The 17,633-nt window shown below is 44.0% G+C and overlaps 1 protein-coding gene across 1 annotated transcript in view; it reads right to left on the bottom strand.

Moving 5' to 3' along the window:
- Positions 1-17,633, bottom strand: part of LOC121865421 — an 83,827-nt gene that overhangs the window by 1,799 nt on the left and 64,395 nt on the right. The window contains exons 13-21 of the mRNA XM_042364803.1: positions 15,291-15,623; positions 10,950-11,128; positions 10,254-10,381; positions 9,375-9,529; positions 8,514-8,665; positions 7,286-7,395; positions 6,745-6,917; positions 3,173-3,289; positions 88-213 (exon numbers count right to left, since the gene is read on the bottom strand). Of these exons, the coding sequence (XP_042220737.1) occupies positions 88-213; positions 3,173-3,289; positions 6,745-6,917; positions 7,286-7,395; positions 8,514-8,665; positions 9,375-9,529; positions 10,254-10,381; positions 10,950-11,128; positions 15,291-15,623 (1,473 nt within the window). The remainder of the gene's footprint in view (positions 1-87; positions 214-3,172; positions 3,290-6,744; positions 6,918-7,285; positions 7,396-8,513; positions 8,666-9,374; positions 9,530-10,253; positions 10,382-10,949; positions 11,129-15,290; positions 15,624-17,633) is intronic.

Genomic DNA, 17,633 nt, shown 5'->3' with positions numbered 1-17,633 from the left:
GGTGAGTGACATAAGATAACCAATAAGAACAATAGGAACCAACCGGGACAGTTACAATAGGCTGATGAGGGAGAAGGAACTACTTACGTTCTGGTGTAGTCTCAAGACGAGGGCGCGGCGGCCGTCAGACATGGGCTGAGAATAAGTCATAAGGTGCTTTAGTCTTTCCTCTGGGCTAAGTCCTCGTTCTACCACCAGCACGATCCTCGCCCACTGTGAGGGAAAGGAAGGGAGAGTGTAAAAGAGAGGGGTGAGGGGGGGAAAGAGTGAGGAGAAAGGGAGGTGTGGGTAAGAGAGAGGGATGGTGGGAGTAGGGGTTGGAAGATGAGAGAGAGGGACATGGTTAGGGAAAGAGGATGAAAGAGAGGGAGGGACAGGGTGTGGAAAAATCGAGAGGAGTGATGAGACTGATAGTGGGAGAGGGATGGGAGGACGGGGGAGGAGAAAGGAGGGTGTTGAGGGAGAAGGAAGGAAGGAGAGAGAGAGAGAGAGATCTATACTGAAAACAATATTAACAAAATCGAGAAGAGAAAATACCTATCATAAACAACAAACAAGAGAGATAAAGTGTACAGTAATAAAAAAAAAATACCAAGGTGAAAACTATAACACAATTGAGTATATCAACGAGAACTGGAATATTTATAAAACAGCTATGAAAAAAAAGGTCATATAACACATTTTAGTTTTACCATCCAGAGAATAAATGTTACCGTCTGTTTTTTCTGTTTATTTAGTTGTCTCTGTTTCTGTCTGTTTCTATGTTAGTCTGTTCCGTCTTGCTGTTTATCCATCTCTTTTTCTGTCTTCTTTACCTGTGTGTATTTTCTTGTTTGTTTGTCTGTCAGTCTGTATTTATCTGTCTGTGATGAGACTGAGAAGGAATGATAGAATTAAAGACTAAAGGTGAATAGCACACACACACGGTATTAATGCGTGAAATATACAGTACAGTTCAAATGGATTACCGGGATTCATTTTACTCGTGAAGTTCAACACGGAGGATAAACCATTGACAGATTATCACCACCACTACCACCACCACGAGCCATCATCACTACCGCCACCACGAGCCATCATCACTACCGCCACCGACCATCATCTGCCATACCGAAATACATCATCCTACCTGCGAGCCATCATCACTACCGCCACCACGAGCCATCATCACTACCGCCACCACAAGCCATCATCACTACCGCCACCACGAGCCATCACCACTACCACCACCACCACACGAGCCATCACCACTGCCACCATCACTATCACCACACGAGCCATCACCACCACCACACGAGCCATCACCACTGCCACCACCGCACGAGTCATCACCACTGCCACCACCACGAGCCATCATCACTCCCACCACTACCAACAACTATTATTACCATCTACACCACCACTGCCACCACCATACGAGTCATCATCACTATAATGGTTGTAACGAGGATGGCCGGTCCAAGGGGCACCTAGGCGTGAATTTGTTTAAGGTGTAGAAGCTGTCGCCAACACAACAACCACACCCTGAGTTAACGAGTGTCAAGGTATAGTCAGAGAAGACCGGACAAGTCACCAACAGCACTGGCTAACCATTACCCCGAACACGATCCGCAAATCGATTTAACATCCAGGTCCCTAATTACTGCTGGATAGACACCATTCTCACTACTACCCTCACCATCACTGCCCATATCACCACCATTACTTTTAGCACACCCATCACTACCTCACCTTCAAGACTCCATATTGACATTGCTAGAAGCAGCACTTGTAAACACGAACTTGGTTAAAAATAGAAGGTTTCCAAGGTGAGGAGGGAGCCGAGTGTGTGTGTGTGTGTGTGTGTGTGTGTGTGTGTGTGTGTCGTCGGAGGGGTGAGAAGGTAGGGGTGAGAAGGTGGGGGTGTTCGTGTCAGTATACATTACCTCTTCTCTAATAATAGGTGACCTCCAACCAAACTTGATTAATAGAGAAGGCTCAGAAAACAACTCAATAATTACAGGTGGAGTCAGGTGGTGTGAAGCCCTCAGGTCTCCGCCCCTTGCAGAACTTGTCATCAAACAAGACGGGGTTGAGACGCGACCTGTCCCCCTCGTCTCCTCCCCACCCCACCCCGACCCCATTCCTCTGTGTGCAAGAGACCAAGCTGATGCACGTGACCCTACAATCACGTGTTGGGAAAGTCAGCTAATACATGGAGGGGGGGGGGACGGTGAGAGGGGATCAGGCAGCCAATGACAGCAGTAGCAGAACCAAACTTTTACCCGCCAATTACGCGCCAGGAAAGTCAGTTGATCGACAGCTGGATCAAAGACTACCTTTAGCAACAACGTTTTTTTTATTTTGTTTTTCCAGTCACTTGTAAAAAATAAATAAATGTATGAATATACGAGGCTCATTCTCTTATTTTATGGTCTTGAAGGCCTGGGAAACGCTCCAACATTCTAAAAGGTTATTCTTTCAATGGGTTAAAGGGAGAGAGAGAGAGAGAGAGAGAGAGAGAGAGTTAAAACCATCAAGTCAAGTCGTCTAAAGTTAGTAAGAAATAAGTTAGTGAGATATAGAAACTTCCGCCAGCAAACCAACGAAATTAAAAGTTAAACAGGGAGTCCTGGTGTGTGTGTGTGTGTGTGTGTGTGTGTGTGTGTGCGTGCGTGTGCATGTGTGTAATGTCAGGTCAACACATACAAAACGAAGCTGCCGTAATCTCCTTAATCAAGCAAGATCCCGGGTTTAATCTCCCACACGTCACAACACCCACGCACTTATGTTTACACGGATGACGTCACCGCCTCCAGGACCCATTCATAATTAGGAATATTTGTGTGAATAGTACAACAAGACTTTGTTTATATTCCACTTATCATCGTCCTCTCTGTATCATCTCCTATTCTTGTTTTATTCACTCTCCAGTTCATTCAATTTATAGTCAACTTATACCTGTAATCCACTTATAACCTGTACGTCATCCATTAACACCTATCCACCCATCCAGCCTTCATCCACCTACCTACCCGTATCTTCCATTTACAGCATCCACCTAACCCCACCCATATCCACTAATCCTATCCTATCCATCCATCTCTCTCTCATCCATTTATCTCCACCTATTCCTCTATTCCTACACTCCCCTTCTTCACTCACCTAGTCACCTGTCTCCTCATCAACTCACCTGTCTCATCCACTCGTTCTTCATCTCAGCGATTCGTTCGTAGGTGTTACCCATCATGGCGATGAGTAAGTTGATGAGTAAAAGCGAGACGATGGCCATGAAGATCATAAACAACACCTGGGGAGAAAAGAGAGAGAGAGAGAGATGAAAATAAACAGACAGACAGAGATCCTCCAACACACTAGAATATAAATAATTCACAAGCTATAATAAACACACACACACACACACACACACACACACACACACACACACACACACACGTTATATAATACCAGTAAAGTCAATCTGTTATACACGTTTTATAATCATACTGAAGTTTAATCATGAACATAATATTGTTAAAGGTAAAATAATTAACTGTACAGATATGCTTTACAGGCATAAGCTTACGGGCAACAGTGATAAACTCAACCTATCTTCCTCTATCATTATTTATGTACTGTTGTGTAATGGTCAGCATTCTCGCCTCGCAAGCGAGTGGACCTGGGTTCAATCCCCAGGCAGGATATATGGGCAACCCTCTGTCTACCCAACAGTAATTGGTTAGCCAGTGCAGTTGGCGAGTTGTCCGGTCTTCTCGGACTATTCCTTGACACTGGATCATGCAACACCGTTAACTTAGGGTGTGGTTGTGGTGTTGGCGACAGCTTCTTCACCTTAAAGTTAAACAGATTCACGCCAACGTGGCCCTTGGGACGGTCATGAGGGGCAACCATTATTATTATTACTGTGCGACTAATAATTGTTTATCTCTGTATTAAATTTTCAAGTCACTTTATCTATGTTCCCTGCCTCTTTAACTATCTATATTTCTCCCTTATCTATATCCGCGTTTTCCTCCTCCTCTTCCCCAGTCTCTCCACCCTCCCTCCCTCTCTCTCTCTCTCTTTCTCTCTCCTTCACATCCTGACCTCCTCTTTCCCCCTCCCTCCCTCTCTCTCTCTCCCTCTTTCACATGCTTACCTCCCCATACTTCCCCTCTCTCCTCCTTCACATCCTGACCTCCCCCCTCCCACCCACCCTCCCCTACCCTCTCTCTCTCTCCCTCCTTCACACCCTGACCCCCTCCCTTTACGCAACCAGTACTCGCAATATTCTCCCTCACGTATAACAAAAATGGCCAGACTCAACAGCCCCAAGATTCCATTCAATAAATATGTATCAATTAACACCTAAAGTCACAGGTAAATTGGTGACGTTATTCTGGACGCCATGTTAAATGTTGTAGTTAAGTTTGATGCTCTGTTACGTTTCTAGTTAATTTAAGGGGATTTATTTATCGTCATGACCCCTTCAAGACTCAGGGCAAAAACGCTCTAACCTTATCTAATTTATTCATAGTAGAGATAATTGAATGTGCAAGACGCTCCTCTGACCCCTGACCTCTGACCCTTGCCTCCCCCCTCCCTCGGACCCCCAGTGAACTCGCTCAGATTCCTCACAATTGGCTAAAACGAATTTTCAACAGAAAGGAATGGACCAATCATCTCCTTGAAATGGGCGAAAACCGGGATGAATGAAGCAATGAAACTCGTGCCTGGACCAATGGGGAGTTGCGATCATAAGAAGTTAAAATTGAAACGAATGAACTAATTGCCTAAAAGAGTCCTAGTATCTCACAAATGGACCAATCAGAGACCCTAAATCTCTAAACAAAAGAACTACAGCCACAGACAAGACTGGTAAACACATCAACATCAGGACACACTAGTTTCCTCTTCAGAGTTTATGTTGACAATAACCACGACTGGAACCAAGGCGCTCAGTTTATTGTCAAGAACGTCAACAATATGGCCTTCACCACAAGAGATGTTGTTGTTCTTAATTGTTTTTCCTCCAGTGTCTGAATTAACTTGGTGTGCAAGGTTAATGAACTTAGTTGTTGAAGGAAGGAAAAAGCACAACATCAACAAGATCATGTGCTCTTTACTGAACTATATCTATTATGTCTTTCATATATTTTCTGACCTACTTAAAAATATTATACATACTTCACATAATTTTATTTTTTACTTTGACGAATAATTGACTTTTTTTCTGTTGTAAGATTCGCTGTAGGTGATAATAGTTACACCTCAGGGGAAGCACAGTTGCTAGTCAGGTTTAATACATCCAAGTTAATTGTGTAAAAAAAAATAATAACAGTCACATTGATGAAAAAAGAGACACAGCAAATAAGAATACCTTGATATCATGGCTTAAAGGAATCACTGCACTCTAATACTGTGCCTCTAAATCAGCCTGTAAACACTTGTACACACTGACCTGGACTACTTCTGGATTACAGCCCGGGTGGTGAATACAGTGATATCTCCGTCAGCTGGAACAATTGGGGCCTTGCACTTCCGGGAATGAGAGATTTCCGGGTAATAACTCTCAAAGCCGGAAAAGATCCTTCATCCCCGGAATTTTCCGGGTAACGGAAAAATTTTATTGGAAGTTGCAGAAATTGCCTATTATATCATCTCTCGAACTCGGAAATATATTCCCCATCCCCGGAATTTCCTGGTATGTACGGGAAAATTTTTCTCGGAATTTCTGGAAAATGCGCCTGATTTTCATCTCTCAAACCATGAAAAAAAAAGCCCTCCCTCGAATTTTCCAGGTATCGGGAAAATTTTTATCGTAAATTTCCAGAAAATGTGCCCCTCGGAGAATTGTTCCCTATGCCATAATTTTCTGGAAAATTCCAGCTTAGGGAAAGATTTTCTGAGAAAATTTCAATTCTGGCTATCGGAGAGTTCCGGGTTTGAGGAATTCCAGCTAACGGAGATATTACTTTCTGGCTGGTTGGTGTGTAATATACTTACAATGTACAGTCCCCTTCACTTGTGCATTTACAGGGGCTCATCATATAAACATTCCACAATTCATTACACTGAGATATTTCTTTTTAATCTTGCTTTACTTTGATTCCATAGTACGTTTACTATTGTGAGTTTCCTTCTGTCGAATGTAAACAAACACAGGGCTGCCACACTGCATAAAACCTGAAGAGCCCCTGTAAATGCACTAGTGAAGGAGACTGTACAGTACACTCACGCACCCAGCTTCAGTTCAGTTAATCATAACCTAACCTAACTGATTCCTTTTAATATAAATGGGTTATATGTTTTTATGTATCACGTTATACTATACACTATTTCATTGCATTTTAAATTCTATGTGTTTACTAGTGGGGTTTGTTATTGGGAGGGGGGAATGAGAGGTGACACCTGTAACTTTACAAAAGGTTCACTCATGTTGAATTAATCCACATTATACAATTTTTATTTATATAATTTTTCTAGGGTAAATGTGCAATTTAGGAATCATTTCTAACTTTAATATCATGTGTTGTTCTTGCAACATAAACACACACACACACACACACACACACACACACGTTAAAAATCTCAAAGTCGGTGCATTGAAGTAACTGATACACGTCTCTCTCTCTCTCTCTCTCTCTCTCTCTCTCTCTCTCTCTCTCTCTCTCTCTCTCTCTCACCTTGCCAGATATCTCGTGGTCGGTACACTCGAGGGCGTTGTACACGTCTCCTCCCTCTCTCTCTCTCTCTCTCTCTCACCTTGCCAGATATCTCGTGGTCGGTACACTCGAGGGCGTTGTACACGTCGCCGAAGTTTCCCAGCGACATTATAAACATCAGCATTATACTCTCGGATGCCGTGGGCATGGGATTATGAACACACATGGGTCTGTCCTCGATGTCTTGGAAGGAGCTGAAGATGATGTAGTAAGCTGGTGGAGAACGATAGAATGGAGGAGATATAGCGAGACGATGATAATTAAGACATACTTGAGAATCAGATATGGAGACATAAGAGATAATAATTAAAATCAAAGAGATGAGAGATAATTATAGTAATTCACACTTGAAAACAGATAAGGAGAGATGAAGATAACTTAATCACCCTTGGAAATAACATAGGTAGATGGATACAAGTAAATCACACAATAAAAATTAGATTAGGGTCATAATTACCTATCAGGGAAACAAACATACAGGTAAACAGACCACCAGGTAAGCAAACATACAGGTAAGCAGACCACCAGGTAAACAGCATACAGGTAAACAGATCACCGGGTAAACAAGAGTGGATATTCACCTTGCGAGAAACCCATGATGAAGACGAAGTAAATGGTGACGAACCTGAGCAGATCGCCCACCAACATAGTGTAGATCATGGTGACGAAAGGACCCACCGTCTTAAATCCTCTGTAGGGAAGACACACGTACCAGTTAAGTTAGGTTTTATGGACTGAGCATTGTGTGTTGACTGGAAACAAACACTGTGAATCACTCTTTGGATACATGCATTATGAGTGACTGTTTGGATACATGTACGGCGTCATTGTCTGAATACGTGGATTGAGATTCACTGGATACATACATTGTGAGTTATTGATTGTATACATACACTGAGTCACTTTGGATACATAGGTCTCTTTTCTTCTTTTTTTTTTACATTATTTTTTCCTTTTTCTCTCGTCTCTTATTTTCCCAATAATAATTTCTGTCGTTTTCTCCTTTTTTTTTGCTTTTCCTCTTCTCTACCACGACCCAATTCCCCGTTCTCTCCCACACGCCGCTTTTCATGGAACGAGCAGACCTTCACTCATCAAAGGTCACCTCCTTTCCTCCCCTCTCCTTCACCTGCTCTCCCTTCACTTCTCCTCTTGCTGCTTCTTAAACTTCAACCCTCAATCTTCCCCTCCTCCCAATCAACCTTCATCCCTTCCCTACCCTACCCCCCCCCTTCCCTTACCCCTCCGTCTCAACCTTCACCTCCCCTTTCTCGTACCACAACACCCCTCCCGCTCCTTCATATGTATGCCCCATCAAGACATGGGTCACACAACAGTAAAAGTATGCCATATCTTAATTTCATCTCCTGCCAGTCTCTGTGCAGGAGATCAAAGTCGCCGCCGCGATTAATATCTGACCCAGGAGGAACATTATTGCATACAAAATGTGAGCTATAACTCGATGGGACAAGTGACTCCATCAAAGGAGAGAGAGAGAGAAAGATGATAACACAGGGTGACTCCTGGAAGGGTTCGCAAGTCAAAGGGAGCTCGGGCGGGGTATATACTTCATGAAATGCCTATGCGTTCAGATCCTGCAAGTTATATTCAATCTCGCGCGAGGTTTCGGGATACATCTCTCAAGTAAATTCCACGAACTTGGTGTTTGGGATTACAATATGTTTCAGATAATAGAAGTATAAAGCTTAAAATTCCATGAAATTACAATACATATATTCAATATGTAAAATTAATAGAGTATTAGTTATCAGGCGCCATTTGGTAAACCTTGCGCTCGAATTGACCCACCTGCAGAAGAAGAGGAAGTATGGCCCCGTACACAACATGACCATGATGGCCACCACGTCCTCAGCCTCACTCATACAAAGCATCCTCAGCACCGCCATCACCATCACCATGGTACACGCCAGCAGGAACAACACGCGGGAGGGCACAGTGCTCTGGTGGAGGGGAGGAGGAGGAACCAGTGAGTGTTGGTTGGGTGGCAGTGGCAGTCAGGACACACGAAGGGGAATACAAATCACATGCTGTACACGTTCATGACAACCAGACACACGTTCATAATAATCATACGTGTACACATTAACAACTACACATATTTTCACATTAACCACATACTACACGTCCATAGTAACTAACCAGGTCCTCTCCCACCAACATCCCTCAACCACCAATTCCTACTAGTATCTACCACCAACTCGCCAAGATCTCCCCTACCAACATCAACCACCAAGTTCTCTCCTACCAGTACCTAACTGCATCAACCACCAATTCCTACAAGCACTTGCCAACATCAACCAATAACTCCTCACCTACCAGCACCTACTAGTATCAACCACCAACTCCTTACCTACCAGTACCTACCACCAGCATCAACCACCAACTCCTTACCTACCAGTACCTACCACCAGCATCAACCACCAACTCCTTACCTACCAGTACCTACCACCAGCATCAACCACCAACTCCTTACCTACCAGTACCTACCACCAGCATCAACCACCAACTCCTTACCTACCAGTACCTACCACCAGCATCAACCACCAACTCCTTACCTACCAGTACCTACCACCAGCATCAACCACCAACTCCTTACCTACCAGCATCAACCACCAATTCCTTACCTACCAGCATCAACCACCAACTCACCAGGTTCTCGACGAACATCTTGCCACCTTGGAACCTGGCCTCATTAGCAGCTCCGATCAGGTAAGCCAAAGAGCCAAGGAAGGTCAGGCCCTCACACACCACCCTCACGTAGAAGTATATCTCCGACGAGTACATTCCCCCGATCTTCATCTCACCTGACGGAGGAAGAACAGGGGCTAGGTGAAGTAGGAGAGTAAAGAAATAAGTTAGAGGTTTTAGTTTATCAATGTCTCAAAGTACAGGTAATAGGACATCTCTCTCTCTCTCTCTCAAGAAACTAAAACGATAACTTTTCTTTCCTCAGATGAGGCGACAAGCGTAAGAAGACTTCACTATAATAACCGACAAGCAGAGCTCACTGTGTCGAGAGCCAAGACAAACTCGTTTTTTTTTTTTAAAGTCGGGCAAGCAGTTTCCTCCCGTTCTCAAGTGCTGGCACAAGTTAGATTGCTTTCCTCATATGTCCTGCTCTCGTGTTAAGGGGGTGGGGGGGTCCACAGGATTTTATCTCCCAGATTTTAACAAGAATTGATTAAAGCATTGACGGTGATTAATTTGACATGAAATCTGGAGTGGAGTAATAATCAAGCAAACCATTAAGCAAGAAATCGTATTTTTTCAACTCCACTTCACACACTACAACACAACACACCACACCACACCACACACCACACCACTCCACACACCACACCACACCACACCACACCACACCACACCATACCACACCACGCCATACCACACCACACCACTCCACACACACACACTTAAAGACTTGTGAGAATGTTTATATTATTTAATAAATGCTAAAGGTATCGCAAAACGGGAGAGAAATTAACCTGAGATAATGAGAGAGAGAGAGAGAGAGAGAGAGAGACCCACCTTTCCTAGGCTCAGGGGCCCTCCACAGGACACAGTAGCAGGGGCCCTTAGCCGTGTCGTTGGTGGTAATGTTCAATATGTACGGGTTCACTGCCGCCATGGCACTCGGGGGCTTGTTCGGCCAATATCTGTGGTGATAATGATGGTGACAGTGAGGATAGTGACTTACTGTAGATCTGTGGTGATAATGATGATGACAGTGAGGATAGTGACTTAGATCTGTGGTGATAATGATAGTGACAGTGAACATAGTGACTTACTGTAGATGTGGTAATAATGATGATGACAGTGAGGATAGTGACTTGCACTCATGGGAGACACGATGATAGTGACTTAGATCTGTGGTGATAATGATGGTGACAGGGAGCATAGTGACTTAGAATTGTGGTGATAATGATGATGACAGTGAGGATAGTGACTTGCACTCATGGGAGACACGATGATAGTGACTTAGATCTGTGGTGATAGTGATGGACCTGTAGAAATAATGATGGTGACAGTAGGGATAGTGACTTAGACACGATGAAAGTGACTCATTGTGATACGATGGTGATATTGAAGATAATGATATACAGTAAACCTGTGGTAATAGTGATGATGATGATGAGAACTATATGAAAAAAACATGCAATTTTACCCTGTATGATGATGATGATGATGATGATGATGATGATGATAATGACTCCCACGACCCACCTCTTGATAATTTTGGTGATGAAGAAAGTTTTGTTCATCGCCGTCAATTCCAGATCATGAGTCTTGTTATAACAGGTGAAGAGTAAAGGCAGGTGATTGACCTGGTCACTGGTCAAGGGGTCAGAGGTCACGGAGGCGGTGAGGAGATCGTTCACCTCACTGGACAAGGTCACGGATACCTTAAAGGAGGAGGAAGAAGAGGCTGATAAGTGTTGTATATGGTCCCGTTAGGTTCAAAGGTGTATGCTGTAAGAGTGGGTGAAGCAGGCGGGTGGATACAGTACCAGTGTTTTGTCCAGTGCCATGAATTAGGATTACAGCATTATTAAAGGAAATATCAATACATTTTACTCATGTAATATTGTTATTTGTGAAATTTGTTGTTTAAATTTCCAAGTACAGCACCTGGTAGGGAAGCAGTGGCAGGTGGTAATGGGCGAACGTACTAGAGAAAACTTCACTACTTCAGGTAATTGTATATCTACATGGAATTGTAATCTATCTAAACTCATAAATACCATTGTTTATAAATGCCCCTATGAACAGTTATACATACACAGTAAGACCCTAAGACCTCGTAGGTGTTGTGGCAATAAAGACCTAAGTCGAATAGATCGCCCACACATTCATTAGTATCTCTCATAATAACCTCCTTCACCTTCAGATATATTGTAGTAACTTCTCACCATCTTTTCTTCCCCACATTAATCTAATTCTTTATTCTTGTCTCTCTCCCAGAAATATATATTACTTCCACGAGGATTAGGAACTTACAGATGACATACCTCCAATTACGGTCTAATATGAAGGTATAAAACAGGTAAAGATAGAGTCATTACTGGTTACCTCCTTATTACCTGTTATTAGTATTTGTCCAGGTAATAATACGCGTCAGCCACCTTATTGGATGTTACTACCACCTGACGGAGACACTCAACCAACTGAACACATTATCACTAGATCTCACCTGTACGGTTTTGAGCCACTCTAATTATTGTCATCACGACGCGTTAACTACGACACGCGTGATTATCCATGTCAAAGCACGTATTAACGGTAATTAGAAAAGGTAATTAATAGAAAGCTTTGGCCTGCAGGTTCGTTAGCCTCTAGGTAGTTAGCCTGTGTGTGTGTGCGAGGCGCGTGTACATAATCAATGCCAAGTGACGGGTTCTTCAGGTAACTTGCTACACCAGGTGGAAATATGCAAATTACCATCTGCATATTGAATCATTCATTGGCGCGAGAGAGAAGGACGCGGATAGAAAGGGCAGTGTGGGGGGGAGAAATGGAAGGAAGTTATACACGAGAGAGAGAGAGAGAGAGAGAGAGAGAGAGAGAAATCAAAACACCTTCTTTACTACTACTGTGTCAAGGAGAATTGTAATCACACACACCCACGCCACAGTCTTACCAACAACATCCCCACCACAACCAGAATCACCAACACAGACCCACCATCCTCCAACACAGCCCCATCAGCCCCCACTCCCGCAGCCAAGAGAACAGCACCTATTGACGTCTCATCAGCTGAACGTAGATACTGAAGGCCCCCCCCCCACCCCCACCACGTTTTGTGAGACGAATTATAATAATCTCGCTTCCTCCTCCGTCAGTGAACAAATGTGACCTCATTGTCAATCAAGGACCCGGGGACCTGATGGCAGTTTTATGCCTATTTTTACGGTGATTTGATCCATATCGCCAGGTCCTCCGCCTTGAAGATGAAAGCTGGCGGCGGGAACAGGCTTGTACTACAAACGTCAAAGCAAGATCACAGGCAGGACACATTACCTGAACCACTCGATCCTGAATTTCTCAGACAACATACAGTACCTTAACACCTGAGCTCTGCCTTATCACTAATGAGAAGGACGAATTTAGTCGACGCTAACGAGGCCATCACCCAGGACGTCGTCAACAACCGGGAATATAATATGAGAAGATGAGAAGGACTCGAGAGCAGCTTTATTGCTACTTGAAACACATACAAGACCTGAACGACGTATTGTTGTAACTTGAACAATAAAATCATCGTAGAATTATACAAAAGAGATATATTTCTGAAAATATCACAAAAATGTATTAACAGAGGAGTGATATTGGCCACTAATGAAAGCTGAAGAGGGAGGGGAGTAGGGGGGGGGGGGTGTACCAGCGCGAACAAAGGGGATTGAGTAAGACGACAATGGAGTGTGTTGGTGTACAGGAGGATCAGATCACCTGGTTGGTTGCATGAGGCACCGGTAACAACAAGATATATTTGAGGTAAAATATATTATAATAAATGAGCAAAATTAAATCAAAACAAAATACTAAATTTCACACTAACTTGGTGAATTTGGTTAGGTTAGGTGCGATTAAACCAGGTTCCAATCAGGTGTTTTCGGGGATTAGCGAGTACTACGACAAAATACTAATCCCAATCATCTCCCGCCAACAAGAGTCTGGATATAATTTGAATTGCTAATGACTTATAATTGTGTCAACACTTTCTTCGAAGCCTCACAAACATGATTATTTTTTTCTCGAAGGTTCGGTCATTAAAGTAATTGTTCCTCTTCTATTGAATTCATTTTATGTTTTATCTTCCTCGTCTTCAAATCACGTTTCGATTCATCCTATTCGAAGATTCATGTATGAGTTTATTTAATTTATTTATTTTTTTAATTTAACCTAGGTTATATTTGGTTATGATTCACACACACACACACACACACACACACACACACACACACACACACACACACACACACACACACACACACACACAGACACACACACACACACACACACACACATCACATTACCGTCAACCGGTTCCCCCCGACAAGACAGTTATTTCATGTCCCCTACATCTCTCTCTCTCTCTCTCTCTCTCTCTCTCTCTCTCTCTCTCTCTCTAATACACCATCCTGTCTGTCTCTCGGCGACCGTGTATCCCATTCTCATCTCAGCAACGTTAAATTCAGCTGCTTCCGGATATGGCGGTGAGGAGAAGAAAAGAAATAACAACTACGTAACACGGAGGATTATGAGGCATCTTGAGGGTGTTGTGTGTTTGTTCCAGCATCTTACGTAAACACACACACACACACACACACACACACACACACACACACACACACAAACAAAAAAAAGCACATCGTAATATATGCCAGTCACTCTCTTTAACAATCTCTTGCCAACTTTCTCGCCTTTACACCTCAACAAACTCAGGTGAGAATAATCATTAGGTGTAACTAGGAGGTGACGTACGTGCCTTCCCCTCAATAGGTCAAATGTCACCCTGTATATATGACCTTAAAGGATTAACTTGGTGTGAAAGTTATTTTTCTGGCACTTGAAGGACAAAAGGGACAACATATTATCATCATTCTCAAAGGGTTAAATCATCGTCCCCAAAGGGTTAAATCATCGTCCTCATAGGGTTAAATCATCGTCCCCAAAGGGTTAAATCATCGTCCCCAAAAGGTTAAATCATCGTCCTCATAGGGTTAAATCATCGTCCCCAAAGGGTTAAATCATCGTCCCCAAAGGGTTAAATCATCGTCCCCAAAGGTTAAATCGTCGTCCTCAAAGGGTTAAATCATCGTCCTCATAGGGTTAAATCATCGTCCCCAAAGGGTTAAATCATCGTCCCCAAAGGGTTAAATCATCGTCCCCAAAGGGTTAAACCATCGTCCCCAAAGGGTTAAACCATCGTCCCCAAAGGGTTAAATCATCGTCCCCAAAGGGTTAAACCATCGTCCCCAAAAGGTTAAATCGTCGTCCCCAAAGGGTTAAATCGTCGTCCTCAAAGGGTTAAATCGTCGTCCTCAAAGGGTTAAATCATCGTCCTCAAAGGGTTAAATCATCGTCCCCAAAGGGTTAAATCATCGTCCTCAAGGATTTAAACACCTCGTCCTCAAAGGGTTAAATCGTCGTCCCAAAAGGGTTAAATCATCGTCCTCAAAGGGTTAAATCATCGTCCCCAAAGGGTTAAATCATCGTCCTCGAGGGTTTAAACGCCTCGTCTCTCTACACAATTACTCCAATTATTATTCTTTCCCACTTCTCAATATCATTCCTTCTCCACCCTGTTGCCTTCTCTCTTTTATTATAATTCCCTCTCATTCCCCTTTTTCCATCTCTTCTCATCCATCTCTTTCACATTTCTCCCCGCCTCTTCCATCTTTCCTTTCTTACTGTCTGTCTCCTCCTCCTCCTCTCTTTCCTTTCACCTCCCACCACCACCACCAAGCACTTCCTTTCCCTTTTTCTATCACACCCTCTTTCCCTTCATTCCTCCCTTACCCTCTCCTTCCCTTCCTTCCCTCCCTAACTCCTTCTCTCCCTCACCTGCTCTCCGTCCACCACATACTGGACGGTGACAGTGTAGTCGTCGGGGTAAGGAGTCACACCATCATCCGACGTCATACCATCATCCGACGTCACACTATCATCTGACGTCAAACCATCATACGTCAAACCATCATCTGACGTCACTCCTTGGTCCTGCGTCACGACCGCCAACAGTGGCTCAACCTCCCCCTCGTCCTCTCCCACGGGCTCCAGGGTCATATAGGAGGACGACGTGGAGGTGGAGGAGTCAAGGTCCACTTCGAACACACTTGACCGGTTGATCCTCGGTGTAGTGAGGACGTCGATAAGCGATGTGGGATCCGTGGTTATCTGTGGAGTGCGAGAGGGGTTAGGTTAGGTTAGGTTTGAGAGAGAGCTCAGCTTCTTAACAAAACTGCAATAAATGTATTTTTACTTCATCTTAGTGCTTGTTGTAATGAGCATTAATTGCACTTTCTGGTTCGTAAAATTAATTAGACTATCATTAATACAGTTAGTGCACTCAGCGTTAATTAAGTCACGTTAATAAAGTACTAGTTATTAAGAGCAATAAAACAAGTGTCTAATTTATTGATTAATGGTGTAGTAAATATTGTTTTTGTTTTTTAATATTTAATTCAGTTTAATTTACGATTTGTGAAATTATTTAATTATATTTTTAGATTACATAGAGTGGATTACAGTATATAGTGTTATATAGTTAGTTATATTATACCATCATCATTTACACACCACTACCACCACTAACAACGCCTGCATCACCACTTTCATTCCCCATCACCACCATTACCACTCCCACCACTTACCACCAGTCCACCGTCACCACCACCCACCCATACTAACCCATTACCATCCCCACCACCACCACCACCACCACCAATACCATCACCACCACCACCAATAACATCACCACCACCACCAATACCACCATCACCAACACCACCACCACCACCACCACCACCAATACCACCACCACCAATACCACCACCACCACCACCACCACCAATACCATCACCACCAATACCATCATCACCACCACCAATACCATCACACCACCAATACCACCACATCATCACCACCAATACCATCACCACCACCACCAATACCATCACCACCACCACTCATCCCCACCACCATCACCACCACCATCACCACCAATACCATCACCACCACACCATCACCACCACCACCACCAATACCACCACACCACCAATACCATCACCTACCACCACACCATCCCCACCACCACCAATACCATCCCACCACCACACCACCATCACCATCATCACCACCACCACCACCACCAATACCATCACCACCACCACCAATACCATCACCACCACCACCAATACCATCACCACCACCACCACCACCACTACCACCACCATCACCACCACCATCACCACCAATACCATCACCACCACCACCATCACCACCACCATAAAACACCAACACTCAACTCGGCAACACCCTGAGTTTCCTGTCTCCCTTCCCTAACCCTGACACCTGCGATGTACTTAAGTCTTAAACCCTTCGTCGTTTTAACGTCCGTGTCTAGAAAATAAAAGGTTTGGCAGGAAAGGGAGAGGGGGAGAGAGAGGAGAGGGGGGAGAGGAGAGGAGAGGAGAGGAGGAGAGGAGAGGAGAGGAGAGGAGGAGAGGAGAGGAGAGGAGAGGAGAGGAGAGGAGAGGAGGAGAGGAGAGGAGAGTGAGAGGAGAGGAGAGTGAGACTGTAAGAGAGAGAGACAGCAAGAGAGAAAAGTAATTAATTTCCCTTCATTTTCACTCATTTTCTTCCAATTCTAAGTCATCTCCTTCTGTGTGTGTGTGTGTGTGTGTGTGTGTGTGTGTGTGTGTGTGTGTGTGTGTGTGTGTGTGTGTGTGTGTGTGTGTGTGTGTGTCAAGAATATAACCCAGACTCTATCCATCCATCCATTCACTCTGTGCTGGAGAACCTTTTTGACATCCAGGAAATCTTTTTATTTGTCTGTGTCCTTCAGTCCTCCAGCAGCGACGAATACCGAATACCTTCCTGGTGGGGACGGGGAGCTCTCAGTACCCGGGTCGTCCAGTGTTTTAAGAATAAGTAGGAGAAGGGAGGCTGTCTTTTATATGAAGAGTTCGTCTATGTGACTTTATTTTGGCGCGCTTTTATTGGTAGTGTCTGGCGTAACACCCCCCCCCCCCATCTCTCTCTCACACAAACACAGTCTCACTCCTGTCTCTTTCTCTCTCTTAGATACACGCATCTCTCTCTCTCTTCCTAGCTCACAATCGACATTTTCTTCCTCTCTCACTGGCACACACAACATCCTGCCCAGTACCTTGACTTAGCCCCCTC

This window comes from Homarus americanus, unplaced genomic scaffold, assembly GCF_018991925.1.
Source record: "Homarus americanus isolate GMGI-L3 unplaced genomic scaffold, GMGI_Hamer_2.0 scaffold25483, whole genome shotgun sequence".
Classification (NCBI taxonomy): Eukaryota; Metazoa; Arthropoda; class Malacostraca; order Decapoda; family Nephropidae; genus Homarus; species Homarus americanus.
The sequence above is the reverse complement of the archived record's forward strand: the minus strand, read 5'-3'. Positions and strand labels throughout refer to the sequence as shown.